The 24447-nt window shown below is 37.8% G+C and overlaps 2 protein-coding genes across 4 annotated transcripts in view; one reads left to right on the top strand and one right to left on the bottom strand.

Annotated features, from left to right (window-relative positions):
• Positions 1-3296, top strand: part of ECPAS (Ecm29 proteasome adaptor and scaffold) — a 61096-nt gene extending 57800 nt beyond the window's left edge. For all 3 annotated transcript variants that reach the window (XM_051789512.1, XM_051789511.1, XM_051789513.1), the window contains one exon: positions 451-3296. In XM_051789512.1, coding sequence (XP_051645472.1) covers positions 451-590 — 140 coding nt within the window. In that variant the 3' untranslated portion in view covers positions 591-3296. The remainder of the gene's footprint in view (positions 1-450) is intronic.
• A 211-nt stretch (positions 3297-3507) lies between these two features.
• On the bottom strand, positions 3508-24122 carry SMC2 (structural maintenance of chromosomes 2). Its single transcript, XM_051789514.1, has 24 exons — positions 23881-24122; positions 22833-22982; positions 22091-22213; positions 21150-21188; positions 20853-20963; positions 20625-20669; positions 19948-20181; positions 19132-19281; positions 18246-18479; positions 17249-17408; positions 15215-15332; positions 14360-14498; positions 13992-14111; positions 13471-13675; positions 12763-12898; positions 11672-11796; positions 10928-11121; positions 10510-10653; positions 10069-10263; positions 8959-9159; positions 8029-8145; positions 6581-6741; positions 5222-5369; positions 3508-4354 (listed from the first exon to the last, which is right to left on the bottom strand). The coding sequence occupies exons 1-24, from the start codon at positions 24046-24048 to the stop codon at positions 4133-4135; spliced, it is 3639 nt and encodes a 1212-aa protein (XP_051645474.1). The 5' UTR covers positions 24049-24122; the 3' UTR covers positions 3508-4132.
• Between the last annotated feature and the right edge of the window lie 325 nt (positions 24123-24447).

Genomic DNA, 24447 nt, shown 5'->3' with positions numbered 1-24447 from the left:
TACTTACGATTTAAGCCTTGCAGAATTGACTTCGGAGGATGAGTCTTGTCAGGTCTCAAGGTCATATGTGTCTGCAGTTGTCCTGTAGCAAATTTTTCCTTTGGATTTCTGTTATGCATTTTGTGTTTCCTTTATTCTACAAGTCTTCTTACATGCCTCTTTCATGAAGGAGTTGTAACATGGGAAATGCTTGGTTCTTCAGGCCTTTGCATTCACATGTTGCAGGCTTAGACAATGAAACCTAGCCCAAGTGGGCAGGACTCCCTGTGCAGGAGGCAGCACATGCACCCAAGTGTCCAGTTGAATTTGTGCTCTCCTGAAAATGCGGTATGGACTACCAGGGAAAGGTTAAGGCAGTCGCTGTTCCAGCCTGTCTGGGGAAAGAGATGACCTTTTGGGGTTTTTTGGCATTCTGATGTTCATGTCCAGTGTCTGTCTTTATCTACACAGAAGCTCAACAGTGGGAAAGCCTGACACCAGAAAGCAGAGAGCAGCTCATTCGTTCGTTGTCTACTATGGCGTCAGATAGCAGACCTGAGCTACAAGAGAGGGCGTTTGTATTGAAGAAAACACTTGAAAATCTTGATTAAGTTGTAAAAAGTAAATTTCAAAGTGCCATGTAAAACAAAAACAAAAAAGTGCAGTGGTCTGAAAACCAAGTGGGGAAATGAAGATTACTCTGTAGGATGCATCATTCCTGGCCAAAATAAAAAATGCCTTAATTTCTTTTCCCCGTTAATGTTATTTTTACTCTTTTAAGCTGATGGTTACTTGTTTTATCAGTAAATACCTCTAACAGTCTGCCCTAGAATGTAAGTGTGCAACATGAAAAATGCAAGGGCAAAATGCTTTTTTTTTTTCCTTTAAATCGGCAAAAGAATGTTACATCCCCTTTGTCCTTCAAAGGAATTGTTGAAAAACCACCAGTGCAGAAAGCAAAAAGTGTATTTGATTTTCACTTGTTGTGTATGTAGAGATCTGTTACCTGGTGTATAAACAGTAAATCTTCAGCACTCTGCAATAGTGCTGGTGTTCATCTTTAGAGAACGAAATGCTTCCCTTGATGAGGCATGTGTTAAACTCCTGTGGCTTCCCAGGGACAGGGTTTCATCTGACACCCACCTCTGCATCTGCTTGTTCCTCCCTTGCAGCCTGTTTGTGCATGATGAAAGGCAGAGTACTGTTAACTTTGCTCCTTCCTCTTCTCTGACCTCAACATGGATTGACCGAGATTATGCCTTCCCCAGCCGGCAACCTTGGCCTCCCAAACTTTAAATGAGAACTTTTTTCCTCAAAGGATGCACAAGAGAGCACTTTAACTGAGCTGTGTGGGACAAAGTTGGGGCTAGTTGGTACCCAGGTGGAACACTGCTCTTCTCAAAATTGTTTTGCATGGACACTCCTCAGCTCCAGGAAATGAAAAAAAACCCTGAAAACAATCTTTTCTAGATATGTTTTTGAAGAGCGTTTGAAGTTTGCAATGACACATTTTTTTTAGAGTGATAATGTTTTATTCCCTTCCTATTGGTAAACTTGTTCTTGCTTTGGAAACCTGTAACAATTTAGACTTGTGAATATTTGTAAGAAACTGAATCATCTGTCATTTATCAGAGCCCAAGTCATGATGGTTTCTAGCAAATACTTTTTAATTTGCACTTAAGAAGCAAGATTATATCTGCAGCAACATGGGAGTAAAATTGCTCTATGGTGATGTGGCCATGCTGCCTATCTCCTTTTTTTTTTTTTTTCCCCTCCAACAAAAGACAAACCTGACCACTATAGCAACAGACTTTTAATAGTGTAAAGACAGCACGGCTCCATAACCTGACCAGTATGTGTACAGCTTTTTGGGGATAAATGCTTTGCTGATGGTGAAATAAAATCATTACTGTGGGCAATATCACGTCCATGGCTTTCAGCATAGGAAGGTGTGTTTTTTTTTTTCTTACAGTCTGCAGCTTCTTTCAAATCTGCTCTGCTAGGGAGAGGGTTGCTGAGGTGACAGACATCACATTTCCTCCATGCCCATTTATTCAGATTCAGGTATGCAGTACCTACTTTCCCCTCAGGTGCCATTTCCCTGTCAGTGTTTTCTGGTACTGTAACAATCTCGTTGTTGCTCTTCATGGAGAGGAATGTAATTTGTGAACACCTGGTAAGAAAATGTCATGAAGAAATGGGCAGGTAGAGCTGTCCCACTGTGGCTCTCGTGTAGCAGAAACCTCAGCGAGCACTATACATTGTACACTAGAACTGGTCAGTGGGCAACTCCTTGGTGCTGGGAGCTGGTGCTATAATGTTTTGATTTACACCTTGTTGCAGGGAGCTGCTCTTTGTTTACGTGTAGTTTGAACTATTGAGCACAGTGTACATTTAAAGATTTTACTGGGCAAATCACTTTGCAGTATCTTTAGCAAGTTGCTTACCGTGACATGTAGTGTCATGAGTTCTCTTTTTTTTGTATTAGGTGATTACCAGTGATGCTTTGCTGTAGCAGTTCATTGTCTGACTTGGGTTTTTTCATATTGGTGAGTGACAGTAACAGAAAAGCAAAAGCCTCCACGTCTCTGGTAATTTGAGTTTTCACTGTGGACTGGAGTATTCAGAGGCAATGCCTGGTATGGTCTAATGACTGTACGTAGAATAACTGTAATCATTGTCAATAGCAACCTGAATTTCTCTATTGGGGATTTACACTAGAGGGAAGAGCGTATCTAGGAACTCTATAAACAGCTGGATTAACAACTCTGGCCAAGAGTGTTAGGAAGGTTAGAGATGGTATGACACTTTCTGAATCACAAAGCAATATGTCTTTCTCGTGATTACAGAGCAGATTCAGAGCTCCTCTCTAAAGCATGTGCCTATACACAAAACCTACCTGTACAAAAGTTAATTAAGTCAGAGGTTTGATTTCTACCCCCCTCGCATTTGTAAACTTGATAGGATTAAAAAAAAAAAATAAATAGATGTGGCCTTCCTAGAGTTTCTCCTCTAAAAGTGATTGCACTATGTAAAACACACTGTACTTTGCCCAGCACGGGCATCTCTTGTGCTGCTGCGATGCTTTGTATACCCGGAGTGCAGTGCGCAGACTTGACTCTAGCACTCTCATTCTGACTTACAAGCCGTTGCTTAAATGGATGTATATTGAGAAAAGTTTTCTAATGTTGCAAGATCTCCATCAAATTCACTGCAATCTGTACTGTCCAAGTATGTGAATGGTCTGACTGAAAGAAAATCCTCCTGCTTACCAAAAAGGTAAAATTAAATAAAAGCTGCATGACCTGTTCCTTGAAGTGACTGGTGGTGGTTTTTTCTCCGGGGGTATTTTATAGCATCCTTGTGTTCCAAACTGCAGTTTTGCTTTGCCCCTCACCCCATGGACATGGATGGTAGCTCTGCAGTTTTAGAAGGAACTTTTGTGGGTTTTGGGGTTTATTTTTGTTTGGTTAGTTTGGAGCTTTTGGTGGGGGGGGTTGTGGGGTTTTTTTTTAATTTTTTTAACTTTTTTTTTTTAAGCCCACAGTTTGCAACCAGGCAGGGTTAGGGGATGTGTTGCATTATGTAGACACATTCTTTGTATATATTATATGTACATTCTTACACTCTGTGTATATTATATATACATGGCAGATGAGGCCATGAGATTAATATTTAAGAGCAATTTGCAAATACTGTTAAAGTAACTTGGGAGTTAGTTGTTGATGATTGCTTTGCTCCATAACAATTATAGTCGCTCAAAAATTGCTATGCCACTTTTCTCTGGAATTTGACAACAGGCAAGGAAGGTAATGTTTACACTTTGTAACAGGTCTTCTGAATGCTGTAAAACACTGAGGAAAATCTGATTTGACTACCATTCTATGGCTTCAGTGCCTTCAGTTCCTCCTGTTAAGCTTACAGAGCTACTGCTTATATACATTTCTGTGTAAATGCTTACAGAGGGATGATAGGAATTACTTATGGGACACCAAGAGGAATAAATGTGGTCAGCTTAGCTAATAGTACAGACGGCTTTATTCAAACCTTTTTTCAAAATAGTACAGTTAAGACACTAAGGAATGTTAAAATTTTAATGTTTGGAATTTTAAAAGAGCTTTTTAAAAAACCTTTTCAAAGTAAGACAAAACACTTAAGGAGTGCATTCCACAAATTGAGGGCCATTGTTTCTCCGTTTTGCTGGTGGTCTCTCAGAGTTCCTACATGTTCTCTTGGATTTCTTGTCAGGAGACCTAATAGGTCTTCTTTGAAACTGACTGTATCTTGTGATAGTGGATACTCCATCCAAAAACCTGGTCTTATAGAGGACATTTGCGTTGCTGAACATTCCATCCTTCAAGGACACCACAATAAACTAAAAGAAAACAGAAAAGCTTGAAGTAAATGCTGCTATCCAAATACAGACTTTAAGCAACAATGGAAAAGGCCTCCAAAGAGAGAAGTCCTTTTACTTTATTTGGCTAGAAACTTGGTGGTAATTCTTAAGAGAATATTCTAAATGTAACCAAAGCCCTGCAGACCCACAGGCCAGACATTTTCTGCAGCTAGTAACATACATCCCTGTCCCTATCCCAGTGCTTGGCCTGGGATACAGTCCACAACCCTAGATACCCATTTATGGTGCATCAGACACTGGAAAAAAAATGTTGCCACTAATTTTGTAAGAATGCAGGATCTTTCATAGTCAAAAGATACTGTTCAAATCATTTTACAATGCCGGTAACAAATGTTTCCCCCTCCTTTCTCTGATAATTTGAAAAGGTCTTAACACCAAATAGAGACATGTACTACCTTTTTTTTCATGTATAGGTCACAGTGATACAGAGATTCTTTCCACTAGTGCCTGGCCTATTTTTCTAAGGTCAGCATGAAATATTTTTTACCTCATGTTAAAGAACTCTAGGAAAAAATTCAGGATGTGGATCATGCCTGAAACTGATCAGCAATCTTTCCTGTCTTTTAACCACTGCAGCAACAGCTTACATTAAAACATTGAAGTTTCACCATTGCCATATCATCAGTGTAACTTCAAGTTGAAACAACTCAGAAATGCAACACACGTTCCTGGAATAAAACAGGTGAACAGAACAGCTCAGAGTCCTCGGTGGCAGACTGCCTCTCAAAATAAGGGACGGAGCTCTGAGCAATCTGGTCCGGTGGAAGCTGTCTGGCCCCTTCCAACCCAAACCGTTCTATGACCACAATAGTTTCAAGATCATACCTGGGAGCGTCTGAAATGAGTTTGAAGCATCATCCCAATATTTTGGGTATGAGAGAGATCAAGGGCTGCATCCACTTCATCCAAGATGTACACTGGGGCAGGCCTGAAGAGGAGCATGGCTAAAATCAAGGATAAGGCCACCAATGATCTAGGATGGAGAAAAGAAAGTTATGATTTACTCTCTTGTCTGAAAGGCTTTGGCTTATGAAAGCAATTGTTGAAAGGCAATGAAGGTGATGAAGGGGCAGGAGCACAAGTCCTGTGAGGAGCAGGTAGTGGTTGTTAAGCCTGGAGAAAAGGAGGCTCAGGGGAGACCTTATTGCCCTCTACAACTGCCTGAAAGGAGGTTGTAGCCAGGTGGGGGTTGGTCTCTTCTCCCAGGAAACAAGTGACAGAATAAGTGGAAACAGCCTCAGGCTGCACCCAGGGAGGTGTAGATTAGATACTGGGAAAAATTTCTTCACTGAAATGGTTATCAAGCATTAGAACAGGCTGTGCAAAGAAGTGATTTGAGTCATCATCCATGGAGGGATTTTGAAGATGTATGGATGTGGTGCTTAGGGACATGGCTTAGTGGTCAACCTGGCAGTGTTAATGGTTGAACTTTATGATCTTAGAGAGCTTTTCCAACCTAAACAATTCTATGATTCTAAAATGCTTTCTCGATGGAATGACAGCTTCCCATTTCAAAATGTGAAGTATTCTGTCAGAAATGTCAAATGTTACTTACTCTTTTATCAAAAGATCAGGTTAGTTGCGTGACAATATTTAAAATTACGCTGTTGCTCTATTTTCAATTCTGAGTTTTGCAAAGATCTTTTTCAGTGTACAGTTCTTGAAGTGTTCTGTCCTTAGAAAGTTCTGTATCTGTCTCACCTCTTCCAAAATTCTGTTTCTGCTTTTCAATTTGTTAGATTTTTTTTCCTTGCAAAGCAGCACAAACCCTACACAGTAGCTGTAGTCACTGGAGATGAAAACTGTTGCCATGATACTACTTTTATACTGGGGCAAATCTTGTCTATATAGATTTTTAAGATTACAGTTCAAAGAGAGGAGCACTTAATTCAACACTACATCAGTGCTACCTCGAGTTAACTGCAGTTTTCTCACTAGTCAACTCATTTGTTTTGTCACTTCTTCATGGACTAAAATCTTGTTTGTTATTTTATGTCAAGTAATGCATTGTTCTAAGTCAGAATGAATAGTGCTTCCAATACTGAGTCAGTTTGGGAGGAGGAAGAGTCCCTAACTTGAGAAGGGAAAAGATTAATTTTTTTGCTTTTCAGAACTATAATTAGTTAGATTAGTTAGTATCAATTATATACACAACCACAACAGAAAACAAATATATTCACCAACCTTTGTCCTCCACTAAGTTCTGTTAAGTTTTCCTTCCAGGTGTTTCCTAAGGCAACTTTGAACTCCATACCATCCAAGACATTGTTGGTTTTAGTGGCTACCAGCATAGCTTTGGCTCCTGGCAGGAGTGTTGAGAAAATTGAACCAAAGTCTTCATTCACCTAGAAGTCAGACCACAGAAGATGTATGAATATGCTTTGAATCAAGAGCCCAAAGAGCAAAAATGGTAAAAGCTGCACAAAGCTCAAGACATCTTGCCCAGTTTAACCCAGTAACTCATGTCTTGAAGATTTGGACATACAGGATAATGAGAAAATACTAGCATACAGAATCTTATTTTTTCTGTACTGAAAAGAGAAGCAACACCAAAGGATATATGACACCTCACACTAAGCATTTTAGAAGGATCGAATGACAGAAGTATGGAAAGGCTTCTTTATGCTATCAGCCAGGGAAACAGTTATGCCTTAACACAGTTTTATAAACTGGTAAACTGTGATTTCTCCCAGCTAATTAAAGGACTAGTAAAAGTATAATCACCATGTAAGAGGTACATGCTGGCATCCTCCCCCCCCTTATTCTTCCCAGGTTTGCTTAAGCAATGCCCAGGTATTGGATGAGATGCAACTTTGTAAATGCAGATTAAAACTTTCAAGGTTAAAGAATGTATCTGAAAAGACACTTATTCCACTACCCGATGCTTTGGAATAGAGTTCACCGATTTTTCCGAAACAAGATTTTTGAAATGAAAAGGCACCATTTTGTCAGTGATATATTGAGTACAGGCAGTAGTAATTAAAACCAATACTTTGTCTGTGTGTAATTCAGTCTTAGATAAAATCGATTTTCTCAAAGGCCAAAAAGAACAAGTTCTCCTGGTGCAGTGGAAAAGAATGTGTCAAAAGCTTCCCATGTAGAAAGAGAAGATTTTATACTTTTTTATAGTTCATTATATGAGAGAACTAGTAAGAAGGCAGAGTGCTTAGGTAACAGAAACATAAATCAGATGTTGCTCTAACCCAATATTAAGTATCCTATCAGCAACTGGAACAGTACCCCAGGTCCACAGCCCCACATTGTAGGGGGCTACAGGGAACCAGAAGATTTTAACTCTGGTGAAATATTGCTTTAAGATAAAAATAAAAAAGAAATCCCTGTATTTCAGCAGGCCAGTAGTGTAACTTTCCTTAAATTTTTGTGGGCACTAAAAGAGAATGGTAAAGTAGTTTTGCAGGTTTAACTGGTTCATTACAATTCTCAGAGAATGTCTTATTCTCAAAAGTGAGATTAAACAGGAGAAATGAAGTGGTTGTTTTGTAATTTAAATACTAGGCAAGGGACATTAGTTCTGAAAAGAGACTTCTTCCCTGTGGAAATACACAAAACAGTAATCTAAACCAAATCTGATGTTCTGATAAAACATGAAGATCAGATTTCAAGTTTCATACCTTTTTCCAAGCAATATCTAAAGTTTCATTTTTCTTCTGGTCAAGCTCTTCAATAACTGCAAGAATTTTTAACTTGTCACTCTCTACAACTCTTTTTTTCTTCATTAAGTCATTGTACTAAAGAAATGAGAAGAAAAGATTGATTTTAATGAACTTTGTGCCAAAATAAATTTTGTGCCACTCTTACAGCTTTACCATGTCATTTTTTAACTATGAAATAGTCATTAAACATGAGATTGAAATCCAGTGTATTCATTTAGCTGCATGAAGGAGGTAAATCTGGGGATATTATTTGCAAATTAAAGCATCAGAATTTTCAACAATCGGCAAAGGGGAAGGCCAACATTACTTTGAAAATTGCACTTCCAAGTTAATTGTGTTTCGTTAATCATAATTTGCTTTTCCATAGAAGAAAGCATGCTTCTGGAGGCCGATAGGAGGAAACAGTACCAGAGAAGTTGAAGTGTGAGTCAGTGGGCAGTTTTGAGACAATCCTGGAATAGCCTGAAGATACAGATTAATTTGAGATAACTCTGGAACACCTTCAAGCTATCATGCTTGAAGATGAATAATTTTTTGATCTGCAACTTTTATGACAGTATATAGTTCTCAGATACTCTAATAGATAGCACAAAGCTTGCCTAACACTGCAGCTTAGGATGGACTGGGATAGGAAATAATAAAATAACTCTTTTTACCATCCAAAGTCAAGACTATGAATAACCTATAAAACTGGTGTGCAACTGAACAGTTCAGAGATGTAAGATTAGTATAAAAGATCCAGCAAAAGATTTCCTGCTACCTCATGAAGGTCTAGTTTTTGGTGTATTCAGAAATAGAGCATATGAAAACAAAGCTACGTTATATATATGTGTATAACCTATACCCAACCTATGCAATCTTTTTAGGTTAAAGTACAGAAATGGTTACCCTCTCCTCTGTGTCAGAGAGCACGTTCATAGCTCTCGCATCCACATTCTTTCCCAGCTTGTCTACATGCTCCTGCAATTTCTGCAGCCTTTGAAATGCTTCTTTAGGATCGCCACTTTCGAAATCATAGGCTGTGTTTGGCTGACGAAAGAATGGTCTTTCTGAAGCTATCCACTTGTGCTCTGTCAGCATTTTGTTCATCTGTAAACAAGAAGATATGCTGAGGCCTTCCCCAAACCCTTCTCAAATGGCAAGAATAAAATAAGAAAACAGAAAAAAAAAATCAACATGCTAAAATTACTCTACAACATTAATTCTTCTATCCCAATGCAGCACAGGTGCATATCTAAAACGAGAAGATGCAAAAAGGAGCTCCAGAGTCAAAGACACATCCTCATGGAGGTACAGTCAATGCTCCGCTTTATTCCAAAAAATACACACATTATCAAGGGTCCTACAGGGTTCACACGCTCTAGCTATAACTTTATTCCCTCTCCTAGCCAAGGCACGTGCTCTGACCTTTTCAGGCCCTCCCCTCTTCAGGTTTCTCCCACCCTGGATAACATCCTCTTCTCTTGTTTACCTCTATGCATCTTTTTCAAATCTGCTGCTCAAGGACACAGTTCCCCTCCGTCCAGCACGCAGGCTGGATTGTGCAAACAGGCCTGCAGCAGTATGTCCTGCATCATCTAAGATTCTCCCAACACATATCTTTACATTGTTTCAGGTAATTTCCTTGACTGTACACAAACCAAGATTTTAAGGTAGCTTTCATATATATCTTACTTAATTGAAACACTTTTTTCTCTATATCTGGACTACACTAATGTCACTAAATCTTGGAATTGCCCTCTGTAATTAGTTACCTAATTTGTCCATACAGTTAGATTGTTCTTAGTGATCACCTTCTCACTGCGATCTACTCTCTGTTAGTCCCTACAGATAAGCTCTGTTACAATGTACAGTTTTCACTCCCTCCTCCTGGGATAAAACTTTTTACATCAAGGATTGCAAATATGATAGTGCTTAAGAAAAAGTTCCTTTGCACTTAGCAAGGGAAATAACCACTCCTGGCCACAAGATGGAAAGAAAAGTACAATTCTGAAATACCTTGGCAGCAGCATCAGCAGCCTCTTGTTGACATTTGATGATGTCATGTTCTAATTCTTTAATCTTAATATGTAATTCATTATTCTGTTCTCTGTATTTTAGCATCTCTGCAGATTTGTCTTTAATTGCATTATCATGTAATGCGATTACTTCCTTTTCCTTGGCCAGCTCCTTCTGTGATTTCTCTACAGATTCCTGAAAAGCAAATCAAACAGGTGTTTATTAGCCTCTTATAAAGGCTGGTGTTAGACCCTTACTAGAACAGACACAGCAAGTAGAAAAAATTCACATGTGAAAACCAAGCAAAAAAATAACTACCTGGGCGGATTGAGTGCTGGTAAGCAAATCTGAAGAGCAAAATATACATTGTAGTGTGAGCTTTAGGGGATCACACCTTCAGTAACATCAAAATGGATAATGAAACACAGTATTCATGTTTACCTCTGTCTTAGCCACCTCAGCTGCCATAGCATCAATTTGCTCCTTGTAGGATTTGATTGCTTCCTCTGCAGCTGCTATCTGGTGTTCACAGGAAGCCTGTTCTTGTTTCAGCTCTTCAAGTTCCAGAACTAAAGCTTGGACTTCCTGAAGAGATGTTTTCCAATTTATGGCAGATAAAATGGAAAGAATTAAGATTCAGTTTGATGTAGTAAATGCTGTAGAAAATTAATAGCACTCGTTCTTCAGCAAGGGGACAATCTCACAAAAAAAAAACCCACAAACAAAAAACCTCAGCAATTCCTACGTCAGTATATTAAGTCTCAGAACTGATAGTATTAAAACCTCAGGAGAATCAAACTTTCTGATTTCTGCAACCACTTTATCATTGAGAAAACTGCCAACAAAGGTGAAGTTTTACCTGTTGCATATCTTTTATTTTTTTGCTTGAAGCATCTGCGTTTTTCTTGGCAACAGCTAATGCCTGCTCAGCATTTTTTCGTTCTTCTATACATTCTGCTTCTGCATTTTTCATTTTTTTCTCTAATTCCCTGTATTTGTCTTCTGCTTTCTTTTTGCTCTCTTCAGTTTTGTTTAATGTCTCTTCACACTCCGCTGAATCAAGAAGTATAGTAGTGAGAGTGGGCACTATTTTCATCTTTAAATTTACATCCTAAACTCCAACTGAAATAAATCTGTCTTTGCCCCCAACAGAAAAAAAGTTGTTGTAAACTCGCTAGTTACTGAAGTCAGATATTTCACTAATTATCCTAAGACAGTGTGCTGTTGTCACTAGTTCTTGGTAGGGAACCAAACAGACAACCAGTCATTAAAATTAAGAAAAGAAAAAAGGCATATTTTCTTTTTTTTTTTTTTTACAGGGACAAGCATATGCCACATTGCATGATCAAGAAGTAATTAATCAGATGGCTACCTAACAAGATACCTTACCCCTAGAATACTGTGTCTAGATATGTATCGCTTCTGTCCATTTTTGTCTTTATGTTTTACTGGTTGCTGCATTTTGTGCTTTTACATTTTTCCTTAGCTATATGAACGCTACTTCTTTTCAACACTTTCTTACTAAGCAAATTCAAACAGCTTGATATCCATCTCACTCTCAGCAGTTGATTTTCAATTAAAAGAGTAAGAACATATTTGTCACCAATGGTTTTCTTCAGGGCAAGCAGCTCTTCCTCTTGTTTGTGATAAGCACTTTGATGGAGCTTCTTTTGCAGCAGCTCTGCTTCCTCAGACTTCATCTCCCATTGCTGCTTCAGTTGCCGGTACCTTTGAAGATAGCAGTGACACACTCCTGTATTGAGGGGTACACAGCATCTCCCTTCCAAAGTTGAAGTGAGTGGATAAATAACCTATATTCCCATTCTAATATGAGTATAGTGATGACAGTAGGACAAATACACTTAAATGAATAAAAGTCTGATTTAATTGCTCTAATAGCAATTGTGAGGTTTGTAGATATGCAAGTTATCATATATGTAACTCCTGCTATGTAGCCCCAATCAGAGATATCAAAAACAACTGCAATTCAGAGATCACTGTTTTTGAAACCAGCATTATGACAGATGCTAGGCTGAAATATTAAAGAAAAAATATCTAAAAGCAGAAGTCCTTTTTAACTTTTGGCTATATTTCTGGAAGTCTACTGCAACTCAAAACAATTTTTAAAAATAAATCCAGCTGGTAGATAGCATAGTATGCAACACTACCTTCTCATGGCATTCCGCACAACTAACACATTTTTCTATTTGATCTTTTAAAAAGATGTTCAGTAATTGAGTAGCTGAAAATCAAATATATTTAAAATTACATAATTTAAATCATTAAACAGTAATACTCCTTTTTAGCATCTTTACATTTTCTTGCAAGAAAAGCAAGAGATATCACAAACTGGAACTCTGTATGGCTGTTAATATGGTTGAACAGATCCATTCTTCAGTGGACTTCATGAAACTTTAGAAAACTGCAAGTGATTTAAAGTAGACATCAACGTATACTTTTTTTTCCCCCTGTATTACTCAAAACAAAGTTTTCTTACATATGTTATCTATAAGCTAAATTTCCTTTTGATTGCTGAACTTACAAATTAAACTGCGGCAGGAGGGAGAAAGGGAATAATTTTCTCCATATTTCTCCAATCTCAACACGCCCTGTGGCCTCCCAAAACACTTCTTTATATTAAATTTACTCAGTCACATAAGAGCAATGATACACATTTTTTAGTGCAAACCTTACTTTTCAGCAACCTTCTTCAAGCTTGCCAACTCATTCTCTACAGCCTCAAGTTCAGATTCCTTTGTCTTGAGTTCTGCTTCAATATCTTTTATTTCCTGAAGTTTAGATAATATTGGTACAGCCTGTGAGGACGCACCTGTTCAGTGAAAAAAATAAAAAGCCAGTCTAATAGGAATCAGACTAGTGGATTCACTACTGGTAATAGCAAATTCTAAACGTTAATAATGATGCAGGTTGGTGATTTATTTTAGTTGCAAAACAGATATGTCAGCCAGGCTAAAGTAAGGAGTTCTCATGGAGAAAAAATGTCTCCTCTGTTACAAAACTTAGTTCTGCAGGCTTTGAATATCACACATGCATGTCTTGTGCAAAGAACTAACTTTTCATAATCTATGAAATTATCTCAAATCCATTATGAATTACTTAAAAAAGTGCTTGAATATAAAGCACTTCTCCTTCCAAGAGGATTATACAACCAGGATTTAAATACTTAAAATCTAAATTACTTTATGCAAATAATTTTCCATTATTTTTTCTTAATCTAATTATTATTATTTCAGCTCAAGACAATCTTAGTTTAAACAGATGATATCATTCCCAGTATGAGTCTACACAAAAAGTTACTGTTCATTTTTACAGAAAGCATGCAGAGCAGTAAACACATCAACAGACACATGATATTAATATAGGAATAAAACCAGAAATTGCCTCCATGCAGAGTGCCTTGGGGGTCAAACACATCTCCATCAAGAGTAACACTTCTTGTCATTATCCTTTTGTCAAAGGTCACTTTCTTAGCATTATCCATGTTATTACAGATCAGTGTTGTCCCAAAGACATATTCCATTGCTTTCTGCAGTTCAGATTCATATTCAACTGCAGCAAGGGCTAAATGCAAGTTATCATGACCAACCTAGAAATAAAATGGAATCCAGTTAGTATGCCTCAAGTTATAAGAATTTTCAAATTTAAGTTTTGTCTTTTTTTGATAAAAACACTTTCTAAAAGCATCACTACATTTTAAAACTATTTCATTTACTAGTGAAATAATTAATAGCCATTTAAAAATTGCATAGCTGAAAGGATATAAAAGAAAAAAGTCAATATGCTCTCAAACCCTATAAAAATTCTTACTAGTAAAACCATTAAGAAGCTCATGTTTTCAACACAGAAACAAAACGAAAACAGGACACAAGCAATATAGTGTAAATAGTGTATTATCCACATACCAAGCTTTGGGCCAATTTGACCATCTCTGGTGGAACACACCTGGCTGAAATTTTGTTTAGTGGAATGACGGTGTATCGATGCTTTAGTTCACCCTTTTCTAAAAGCTTTTTGCCAGTCACCTCAAATGAAAAAGAGTTACAAAGCATAACTGAATAAACAACTGATTTTGTAAAGACAGACAACAGGGCATTGGAAAAAGAACACATTGTTGCCACTAACTATGCATGACACTCTTGACCCAATTTAAACATGTACGTGGTCCAAACCCCCTCCTAAGCATTCAGTAACAATGCACATGCTTGCCAGCCCTGAATCACAAAACCACATCTCAAAGTCCAGAGTTCTTGTACTAATGCAATAAACTTACCTCTGTGTTCACAATAACATTATAGAGTTTCCCTCCAGCCACTGCCTCCAGGGCTTTTGCTTTGGATAGATCTTTCACAATTATAAGAGTCACAACAAGACCTTTCACATGGCTTGGATTCCAATTTTTTTCTGGATGTCTGAAAATAAATATAAGTTATAATAATCATGTTGGTTTTCTCTCACACATCTTAAAAAATATTATATTTAAAACTCGTGATGCTTATTATACTTGTGTAGGAAATTCTAAATTCTATTAGAAAAGAAAACCAAACACACAGAAAGTGGTTAAATTAAATAATTCAGGGCAAGAGATTTGCCAATGAGGAGTTAGTTATGTAGTCATTAAACAAATGTTCTTCCTGATTTTACTATGATTTGTTCACACAGTTTTCAACTGATTTTTCCAATAGGTTCTCTCATTATCACAGCTATGGGAGTATGTTCATCCTGACTATTACATAAACCATAAACCTTGGGATAAAGGTATTTGATTAGTGGAGACAGGTGGCAACGCTGACCTCCACCAGAGGTCCACAGGCAGGACTCTGGAAGTAAGGATTACACATTTTTGCAGTTTAGACCCTTGGATTCTATGGCTTTAGCTACTGGAGTTAACCATCAGACAAAACTTCTAAGTCCTAGTGACTTTGGTAAGACCGTAACATTTCCTGACTTTCGGCCCCACCTCCCCCTTCACTTTGCAGCGCAGGTAACACAGTCATTATTCACTGGCACTAACAGGAAAGCAACATCTAAGCCATTGGTGGAATTATCTGTTAAGTCCCATGAGCCATGCACAAAAGGCCCCAAAAAGCACTTCCACGTAATGTTCAGGATCACGCAGAGATCTTACTTGTACTCAAACTGTAGATGCGGAAACTTTGCCATTAAACCTTCATACAATTCTCTCAGCCGGCTGATATCAGAAGTCAATGCCTTTTTCTTTGCTGGAAGGGCTGCTTCTTTCTCTTCTTCAGAGTTGAACAGGCAGCAGGCATACATCCAGAGTACAGAAAATCTGTCAGCTTAAAAACTGGTAACCTACACTGTTTAATCTACACATATGTAGCGAATATTTAATTCAAAGACTTTCTAAAGTTCTTTGTAAATTTTCAGTTTAGACAAATTAACACCATCACAATACCAAACATGTAAAAAAAAATGTTTAAAGTGTAATGTGCTTCTCCAAATGCCATTCTGGAATATCAGTTGAGTTTTGAGTAGTGTCTGGAACATACTTTACCTGGCATGAGAAACAAACTTTAAGAAGTCTTTTAGGTGAGAAAAACTAGGAGTGAACAGGGACACTGGTCACTTCATTCATGTAAATTTTTGCTAGAATTTAAATTTTCCATCCAACTTGAAAACACTTGGCCTAAAGTTTATAAAATCAAATTATTTTAAGCTACTTTCTGCGGAAGGTAAGAGTTTGCAGAGCTTTGACCAGAGAAATTTCTTTGCGCATGAAAACAGAATACTTGGTTTTTCATTTCCCTCCTGCATTAGGTCTGAGTGGGATGGAGTTAATATTTCCCACAGCAGCCACATAAAGCTGTACTTTGTATTTCTAATAGAAAATAGTAGCTGGTATAACACCAGTGTTTTGGCCTTTGCTGAGTGGTGCTGGCTTCGCTCCAACCCCTCTTCCAAAAGCCAGTAGGCTGGAGGTGGGCAAGAGGCTCGGAGAGGACATAGCCAGGATATGGGACCCAAGGGATATTCCATATTATATAAAGGTGTGCTCAGCAGTAAAAGTTAAGAGAAAGGAAGGGGGGAGGGAGCATGCATTATTAAAGCCTTTGTCTTCCAAAAGAGCCCCTATGCATGCTGAGGTCCTACTTCTCAGGAAGTGGTTGGATGTTGCCTCCTGATTCCTAATGAGAAGCAGAGAGCTAAATGCTTTTATTTTCCTTCTCTTCTGTGTCCACCAGCCGGATCCAAGATGGATCCACTGCTGGCCAAGGCCAAGACCATCACTGGTGGTGGTAGCACCGCTGGGATAACATATTATAGAAGGGGAAAAAGACCCAAATCAATCTGCAGCAGCCAGAGAGAAGAGTGAGAATATGTGAGAGGAACAGCCCTGAAGACACCAAGACCAGTGAAGGACAGGGAGGAAGTGCTCCAAGTGCCAGAGCTGAGATTCCCCTGTAGCCCATGGTGCAGACCATGGTGAAGCAGGTTGTCCTGCTACAGCCCACGGAGGTTCACAGCAGAGTGAATCCATCTGCAGCCTGTGGAGAACCCCATGCTGGAGCAGGTGGATGCCTGAAGGAGGACATGACCCCATGGGAAGCCCACAGTGGAGCAGGTTTGCTGGCAGGACTTGTGACCCTGTGGGAGTCCCATGCTGGAGCAGTTCCTGAAGGACTGCACCTCATGGGAGGGACCCATGCAGAGTCTTCTTTGTGAAGAACTGGTCCATGAGAAGGATTCAAGTTGGAGAAGTTTGTGGAGGACTGTTTCCCGTGGGAGGGTCCCCAAAGTGGAGCAGGGAAAGGGTGCAAATCCTTCCGCTGAGGAGGAGGGAGCAACAGGGACAAAATATGATGAACTGACTGCAGCCCCCATTCCCTGTCCCCCTGCAATGCTCACAGAGAGGAGGTACAGAAACTCAGGAATGAAATAGAACCTGGGAAGTTAAGTTAAATTGATTTCCCCAAATCAAGTCTGTTTTGCTTGTGACAGTAATTGCCAAGGGATCTCCCCCAGTCCTTATGTCAACCCACAAGCCTTTTGCTATATATTCTCTCCTCTGTCTAGTTGAGGAGGGGGATTGATAGAGCAGCTTTAAGGGGTATCTGGCATCCAGTCAAGGTCAGCTCACGACACTTCTATACTACTTTTCAGATTCCCTCAAAATTATGCACCAGAAGTCTGTACAGACCTGTATAGTTCAGCTCCTTCATTTGGTTCTCCAGGGTTTTTTTCATTTTTTCAACTGCTTCAAATGCGTTTTGGTCTTTTGTGTAGCCTTTATCGATCTTTTTAACTTCAGTTTCTCTTGTCTTTAATTCTTTTCGTGCATAATTCAACTTCATTTGAGCCTGTAAGGAGTAAGCAAATATGGAAGCAGATCTTCAAAGACAATCTTGCAGGTGCAGATTTAGAACGTTTGCACTAAAATATTTGTAAAGTTTTCCACTGGTTGCAGATATGCCAAAAAGAACTCTTGGCTTTTGAAAATAATGGCACAGGTTATTTGGAAATAAAAACATAGATCCTCTATTTAGCTGTGGTAAAATTAGCACATGAATAGATCCTGAGAAGAAACAAAGCAAAATAATCTGGGATACAGCTAGTCCTTTCTTATTACTTTCTACAGAGGAATTTTTCCTGAATTGAGACAAGGAAGCTACACTTTCAATTTTGAAAATTTAAATTCCACTGCTAGAACTATCCCAGCAGAGGTTTCCTATCTTGAGACAAAAGAAATGGCATTAAGTCATGTGACTAGCACACAATTTAGCTGAGGACAAAAGTTTCTTCTAAACTCTCCAATCACAGTCTCAGGCATCTTTATTTTGATTCCATTAAGTTTAACTGCAGAAATCTCTTCGTATGAACATGTATCATGGACAGTAATCTTATTTTTTTGTATCAAATACCATCAACCATTTGAGTACAGTGACTCCCCCTTTATATCTCAAATGCCAGTTTCTGTACTTCCTCAGAGCAATGTTACAGCTTTTTCCCATGCAAGGGTATTTTGTTTATATTTTATCAAGAAGTTACCTTAACGCATATGCTAAAATGTAAAATATCTGGCATAGATATCTGCGTCTCTTTTCACTGACCTTTCAAGCATGTGTCAGTTAGTTTTCAGCCAACGTTCAGAAGAAGCATGAAGACAGGCCTGAGCCAGGCAGAGCTTTTATTCTTACCTGTTTAGTATCCGTAACTGCTTTGCTAATTTCATTTTTGCAGATCATCATCTGCTCAGAAAGAGAAGCTTCTTCCCCATTGTTATTGTTGGATACACCAGCAGATAGAGCATTAAAATGTTTTTGTGCTCTAGCTAAAGCATCTGCATCTTTTTCACTTTCTTCCTGTAAAGCATTTAGTTCTTTCTCTTTCTTCTTAAGCTCTTGCTCCTTTGACACCAATGCTTTAGAATCCTTCAGCAAAACAAAGAACAAAAACAAAAAAGGAAAAGAGAATCTGAGTCCATTAACTTGAAATTCATGTGTAGACGAGGAGCTACAAGTAGTTTCAACTACATTTCTATGACCTTTGTCAAATTTTGTAATCTTACATGTCTTTGCATGTCTTCAAATGTGTACTTGTCCCATGAGTGCACTAAAGATCTACAGATAGAGGAAATACAGGAAGTGATGACAACTGCCCACTAACTAGGAGAAGTATCTCTTTCTTCCCAATATCTAAAAAGTGATCTTCAGCACTTCTCTTGTATAAAAAACATCAACTGTCGGAAATACTCAAGGTAGAAATTTCTCATTTAATTTTAAGAGTAACGTATGTCCAGACAGCATAATAATTTGAAGCTATAGGGATCTCTCCTCAGGTTAATAAAGGGTTCAGAACTTTCTATTGCACTTGCTTTGTGTCTGCATCATGTCCACTTCTAATAGGAACCTACTACCTTATGCTGCACAAATTAAACAATGTCCTTAACATTTCTTTCTGCTTTTCTCCTGTTCTTTTTACCCATCACAGGATTTTTCTTACTGTAACAGGCAAGAAAAACCAGCTGTACCCACAGTCTGAATTAATTTAGCATGTAAAGAAAATTATATACAAATAGCTTACCTTCCGCATACGTGTTACCAGTTCATTGCACTTATTTTCTTCACTTTTTAAGTTTTGCTTCTTGAGATCAAGGGCACTTCGTGCTTTGGTATTAACTCTTTGATTTTCTGAAAGGGCAGCTTCCAGTGCACGAAGCACACCTCCAACTTTCTACAATCAGTAATAAAGGAAAGTTAATTTAGCCTCTGAGACTGATACAGTACCTGTAATATTTCATCTTCTGTTCACAGCTTTACGTAGAAGGCAATCCGACCAAGTGTACAGTCAGACTTCAAAAGAAACAGGTCAGAATATCTCTTGCCTGTGAAATTCAACCTAACTTGAAGCTACAGTTGAAGACCTACATCACTCCATATGATGGGACACTGTCCCTTTACAGAAGTTGGATTTAGACATCCAAAGACTCTATGCACCATTGTATCTAATCAAATTTACTGCCTCCAAAGTTGAAGTCAATACTGATTTTTTTTGAACAAAAGCTTCCTTACTTTTCTTTTTCTTTGAGACATAAACAAAAAGGGAGAAAAAAATGTCTGGTAAAACTTACCATTAAATGCACAGGTGGAAACATGAGGGCAAAGTTTCTGTGCTTTGGTTATTTTTCATATACAGCAATTGGAAGTAAAGCATTTCAGACAAAACTTTAAAACTGTGTCTTCTAGACAATGGCCAAGAAGAACAATGAATAGTGCATAATCTAAGCAACCCACCAGAAGAAGATAAAAATTCAAGGGTATATTATCTGTAAATATTATTCCCATGTCATAAAATTCTTTGTATTCAAGTATTCAGATGAGCATAACTGTTTGCACTTACCTTATCCTTCTCCTTTTCCATCTCCACTATGTCTTCATTAAGTTTTCTTACCCTCTGTTCAATTTCAGCCTTTGATTCCTGAAGCTTCTCTACATTAGCCTGCATTTCCTTTAAGGTAGCACTGGAGGATTCCTTTGTTTCTTCAGCTAGAAGAAACTGATAAGCTATACAATAGCGGTTTAAATGTTCTGCTTCTCGTACTAATTTCTGGTGTTCTAGATAGGCTGCTCGTCCCTGAAAAGACCAAAAAAAAATAAATTCTAAAATTTGAAGGAAAATAATGATACATATGACTGTTGTAGAAATCTTCTAAGCACTTCTAAACATTGGTATTTGTAGGTAAGAAAAAGGATTCTCCATGTTAATATAATTGACAGCACAGCAGAAATACCACTTGACCCAGTTTTTTTAAGAACTAAGACATGTTTTTATCTTCTAATTTTACCTAGTTCTTTTGTTTTCTTCCTTCTCCCTACATTTCTCTCTAGGACTTCTTGGAAGTCCTGAATGTCACATTCTCTGTATTTGGAAAGACAATAACATTTCTCTATCAAAAGATTCTACAAAGCTTGAAAACATATTATTGTTTTAGCCAACACATACTGGTTCAGGGCAGCTGAAAGCAGTTTTTCAGCACTTGAAAGACCTACTTTATCTCACTTTTAATTTTTCCATACCTCTCTCAGTTTCTGTAAATTTGGATTTATCTCCTCATTCAAGACCTGAAACATAAAACAGAACATTTGTATTCTGGTTTTTTTAAAGTCTAGACATGTGTAAGCATGACTATCTAGTTCCAGGTGCAGAAATGAAACATTCAACAACTTAAAAAAAACCACACTAAACTAATTATTCAGTTATCTTTAACAAATATGAAAGAAAGTATACTTTGTAAAATGTAGTACCGTTTCAATGCTTTTCAGTTTGGCTTCCTTCTTCTCTATGGTTTTCTGGACAGCATTTCTCTTGCTTTCATACAGCCTAGTACCAGCTGCTTCTTCAATCATAGCTAAAATCTAAAATAAAGCAATGCAACAAAAATGAGATGTCCAACTGAGTTGAACAAATCTAGCATAAGAAGAAACATCCCATCTCCTTCCAACACCTTTATTTTTGTTGTCCCCCTCCCAAAACATGGATTCTTGTAATTCAAAACAATTCAATAAAGCTTCAGACAAAAAAAACTCCCAGAACTTTCCTACCTCTGGCGGCTTCATGTTTAGAACTTTGGTAATTTGTCCCTGGTGAGAGAAACACAAAACAAGAACAGTGTTTGTGTACCATGCAGTAGTAACAAGAAAAACCAAAACTCCAAACCCCAAAACTGTTGTATTTTAAGTTCAAACACTTTTTTTTTTTTACTATAAGAATAATCTAGTTTACTGAATTGTTTTGTTATTCAAAGATCAAATAAGTCATACTTTCAGTTAACAAGCTTGAAATGGTTCTCACAGGTATTTTAAGCTCGTTCTCCACATTCCTGATTACAACTTAAAGGAGTACAGCACAGTTTGTTCTAAAGTCTTACTGAGTTGCTGATGTTGAATAAGTTCCTAATCATAAACCAGTTCTTTTGGAGATGTAGCTCATATATAACTGGGGAGAAGCAGAATATGTACACAACTGTGGCCACATCCCACCCCTCCACTCAGTTTGGGACAGTTGCATTTGACTGAGTAAATCCTGATCTGTTTTATTATTCCTTGCAAATATTTCAGGGATTTGCCTAGTCCCTATGTTGATGTTTATAAGAGACTTTTCAATTAGCCAGCATTCTTTCATTAATTGTTACTTAAGAAGGCACATATATCAATTTCACTCAAAATACTGTCTAACATGGAACACATATAATAGGAAATAAAATCTCTGTAATTTCAGCATAATAATGAAAGAAACACATATCTGTTAAAGAGAAAAAAAAAGAAAATAAAATTGGAATATATTTTAGAAAACCTTGCTAACAGTGTGCTACCAGTGTGTTTTAGGGTCAAACTGCTGTACTAGAAATCATAACACACACTTCATTTTTACTCAATAAGATGTTGCTTCAATTAGGAAATTGACTGTTCTCCCACGATCTATCCTGCCTCAAATTTAGTGCAAGTTCTATTCTTTCTAGATTTTATAAAGATGCACACAATACCTGCATAATGAGGAAGTGAGGATTATTGACATTGAGTCCAACGGAACAGAAGAGATCCTGCACACGATTGCTGGTAGCATTTGTACCATTGATAAGATACTTACTTCTACCTCCAATGACAACCTGGAGAAAGAAAAGAAATTGAAGAAACTTTCAGTGGTTTAAAAATTACGTGATATTGTGAGGATGTAAACTGTAACAAAGAATAAAAAAATCTGAGCAAATCATCTGTATTACATCTTTGTGTACACATATATGTGTGCACTACACAGAACATCAAAATAGATCTTGTTTGACTGAAGGGACATGTAAAATACTTAACTAAAACAAAAGAAAGATTAGTCATTGAGGACAATACTACAAGAAAATTTCCAAGAACACTACTTTAAAACCCCACAAAACAAAACAAAAAAACCCAACCCAAAACTCCAAAATCTTCATCAGAATAATAAAGGTTCCTTTGTTCTTGGAGACCAAATTTAACACTCAGTTCAGATATTAAGAGGAAGATACAAAAGCAGAAGCAAAAACAAAATGCTAAATAGAAAATTAGAACTTGCGTTATGAACATTTTTGTCTAGTACACTGGATCTACTCCTGCAGTTTGTGCTAAGGACACTGTGTAATTGCAGAAACTCAAGGACTTTAAAAAATATCCTTTTTTTTCCCTTGACCAGTCACTCTGTTGAGGATGGCAAAAATGTATTTAGGTTACTAAACAATACAGATATTAAAGACTCACCTGCCTAGTCACAACGATCTCATCATTAGCTTCAAATCCCAGTGGACTCTGACTCTTGTCCAAATTATCAAAGGTAATAGACACAACCGCCTTTGTAATTCCAGCTTGCCCACTTTTATAAACTAGATCTTGCAAGTTGGAAGCTCGCACCTAAATCCATGGAACAAATAAATACTTTATTGAAAGAATTAATTTCACGGCTTCAGTGTACTACTGTAGGTTTGGAGAAATGAATGAAAAAAATGAAGATCTAGCTGCATATTTAAGAGTTCATGTGAACTGATACATGGGAGCTGCAAGGTGCTATTATTCTAAAACCACAAGCAGAGTGTGGCAGTCTAGTTTTAGTTAGCTAATTGTTTCTGCATGAGGTTCCTGACAAACACTGAACAGATGTTAAAAAAAAGCCAGTCACCAGCACATTTATTTAACCAGCACTTATTATTCATAATGCAGTTCACAGGGAAATGCTTCAGAAAGTGTTCCTGGATGTGTCTACATCTGGATTTGTCTACATCTGGGGGAAGGCAGAAGGGTGGAAAAGAAGGGAAATCAAAAAATCATCCTAAGACAGAGATTCAAACTGATGTCAGAAATGTCAATTTTTTTATGAGAATAAAGCAGATATATCGTCTCTTAAATAGCAGCCATTGCATGAAAACCAGCTTTTTAATTTTTTCTTATGAACCAGATGGCCAAATGTTAAGACCCAATCCAGAACTGAAAAAATTTATTTACAAATAAACAAGTCAGTGCCTTTTGCTGCAAGAGGCCTTCAGCTTGAGATTGCTACCTTTTAAATGGGTATTTTTAGTCTATTGTTCTAAGCCACATACTGTTCACGACTGTAGTCTACTGAATTCTTACCATAGAGTAAGAATGAGAAAGAATGTCAGACACCCAATTTTATGTAATGAAAAATCCAAGTAAATAAAACTATTTTTTCAGGAAGCACCACTTCGGGTCTCCCATCAGAGATTACTCCTTATAGTAATACAAAACGCTGCTAACAGAAGAAAGACGTTTCCTAAATGCCCCATCCCTTTACCTGTGACAGATTGCTGATTCCCAACACGAAACAGATAGAGTCCAAGATATTGGACTTGCCACTACCATTGAAGCCAGTAATGGCATTGAATAATGGGTCAAAGTCATTAACTTCCGTCCTTTGAGCATAGGATTTAAATCCTTCCAGAACAATTGACTTGATGTACATCTTCTCTATGGTCCTAAGGGACCAGACAAAGTATTCCTCCGAGTAGCACACAGAAGGGTATCTGGATTATGATTTTATATATTTCAAAGAATAAAAGAAAAAAGAATAAGCAAATAAATCATACTGCATGCCAAACAAACAGCTACGCATGTGAGAAAATGATAAGAACACATGATTTTCACAACAAAAACATCATGCATTTATAAGACGAGAAATGACAAGTGGACCTCAGGTCCAGGCAGCATCCCAACAATAACCTGCACTTCAGCATTTCTAAGAGACGTGACTTCACAAAAAGCTCACCACGACACTTGTATGAAGACTGGTGGCAAAACCCCGGGTTTTCACCAAGCTGGCCGCCAGCCAGCGAAGGGGAAGGAAAGGCCCGGGTGTTTCGGA

Source organism: Manacus candei, unplaced genomic scaffold (genome assembly GCF_025592945.1).
Source record: "Manacus candei isolate 608988 ecotype Guabito, Panama unplaced genomic scaffold, ASM2559294v1 h1tg000027l, whole genome shotgun sequence".
Lineage (NCBI taxonomy): Eukaryota > Metazoa > Chordata > Aves > Passeriformes > Pipridae > Manacus > Manacus candei.
Note: the sequence above shows the minus strand (reverse complement) of the source record. Positions and strands in the feature narration are given on the sequence as shown.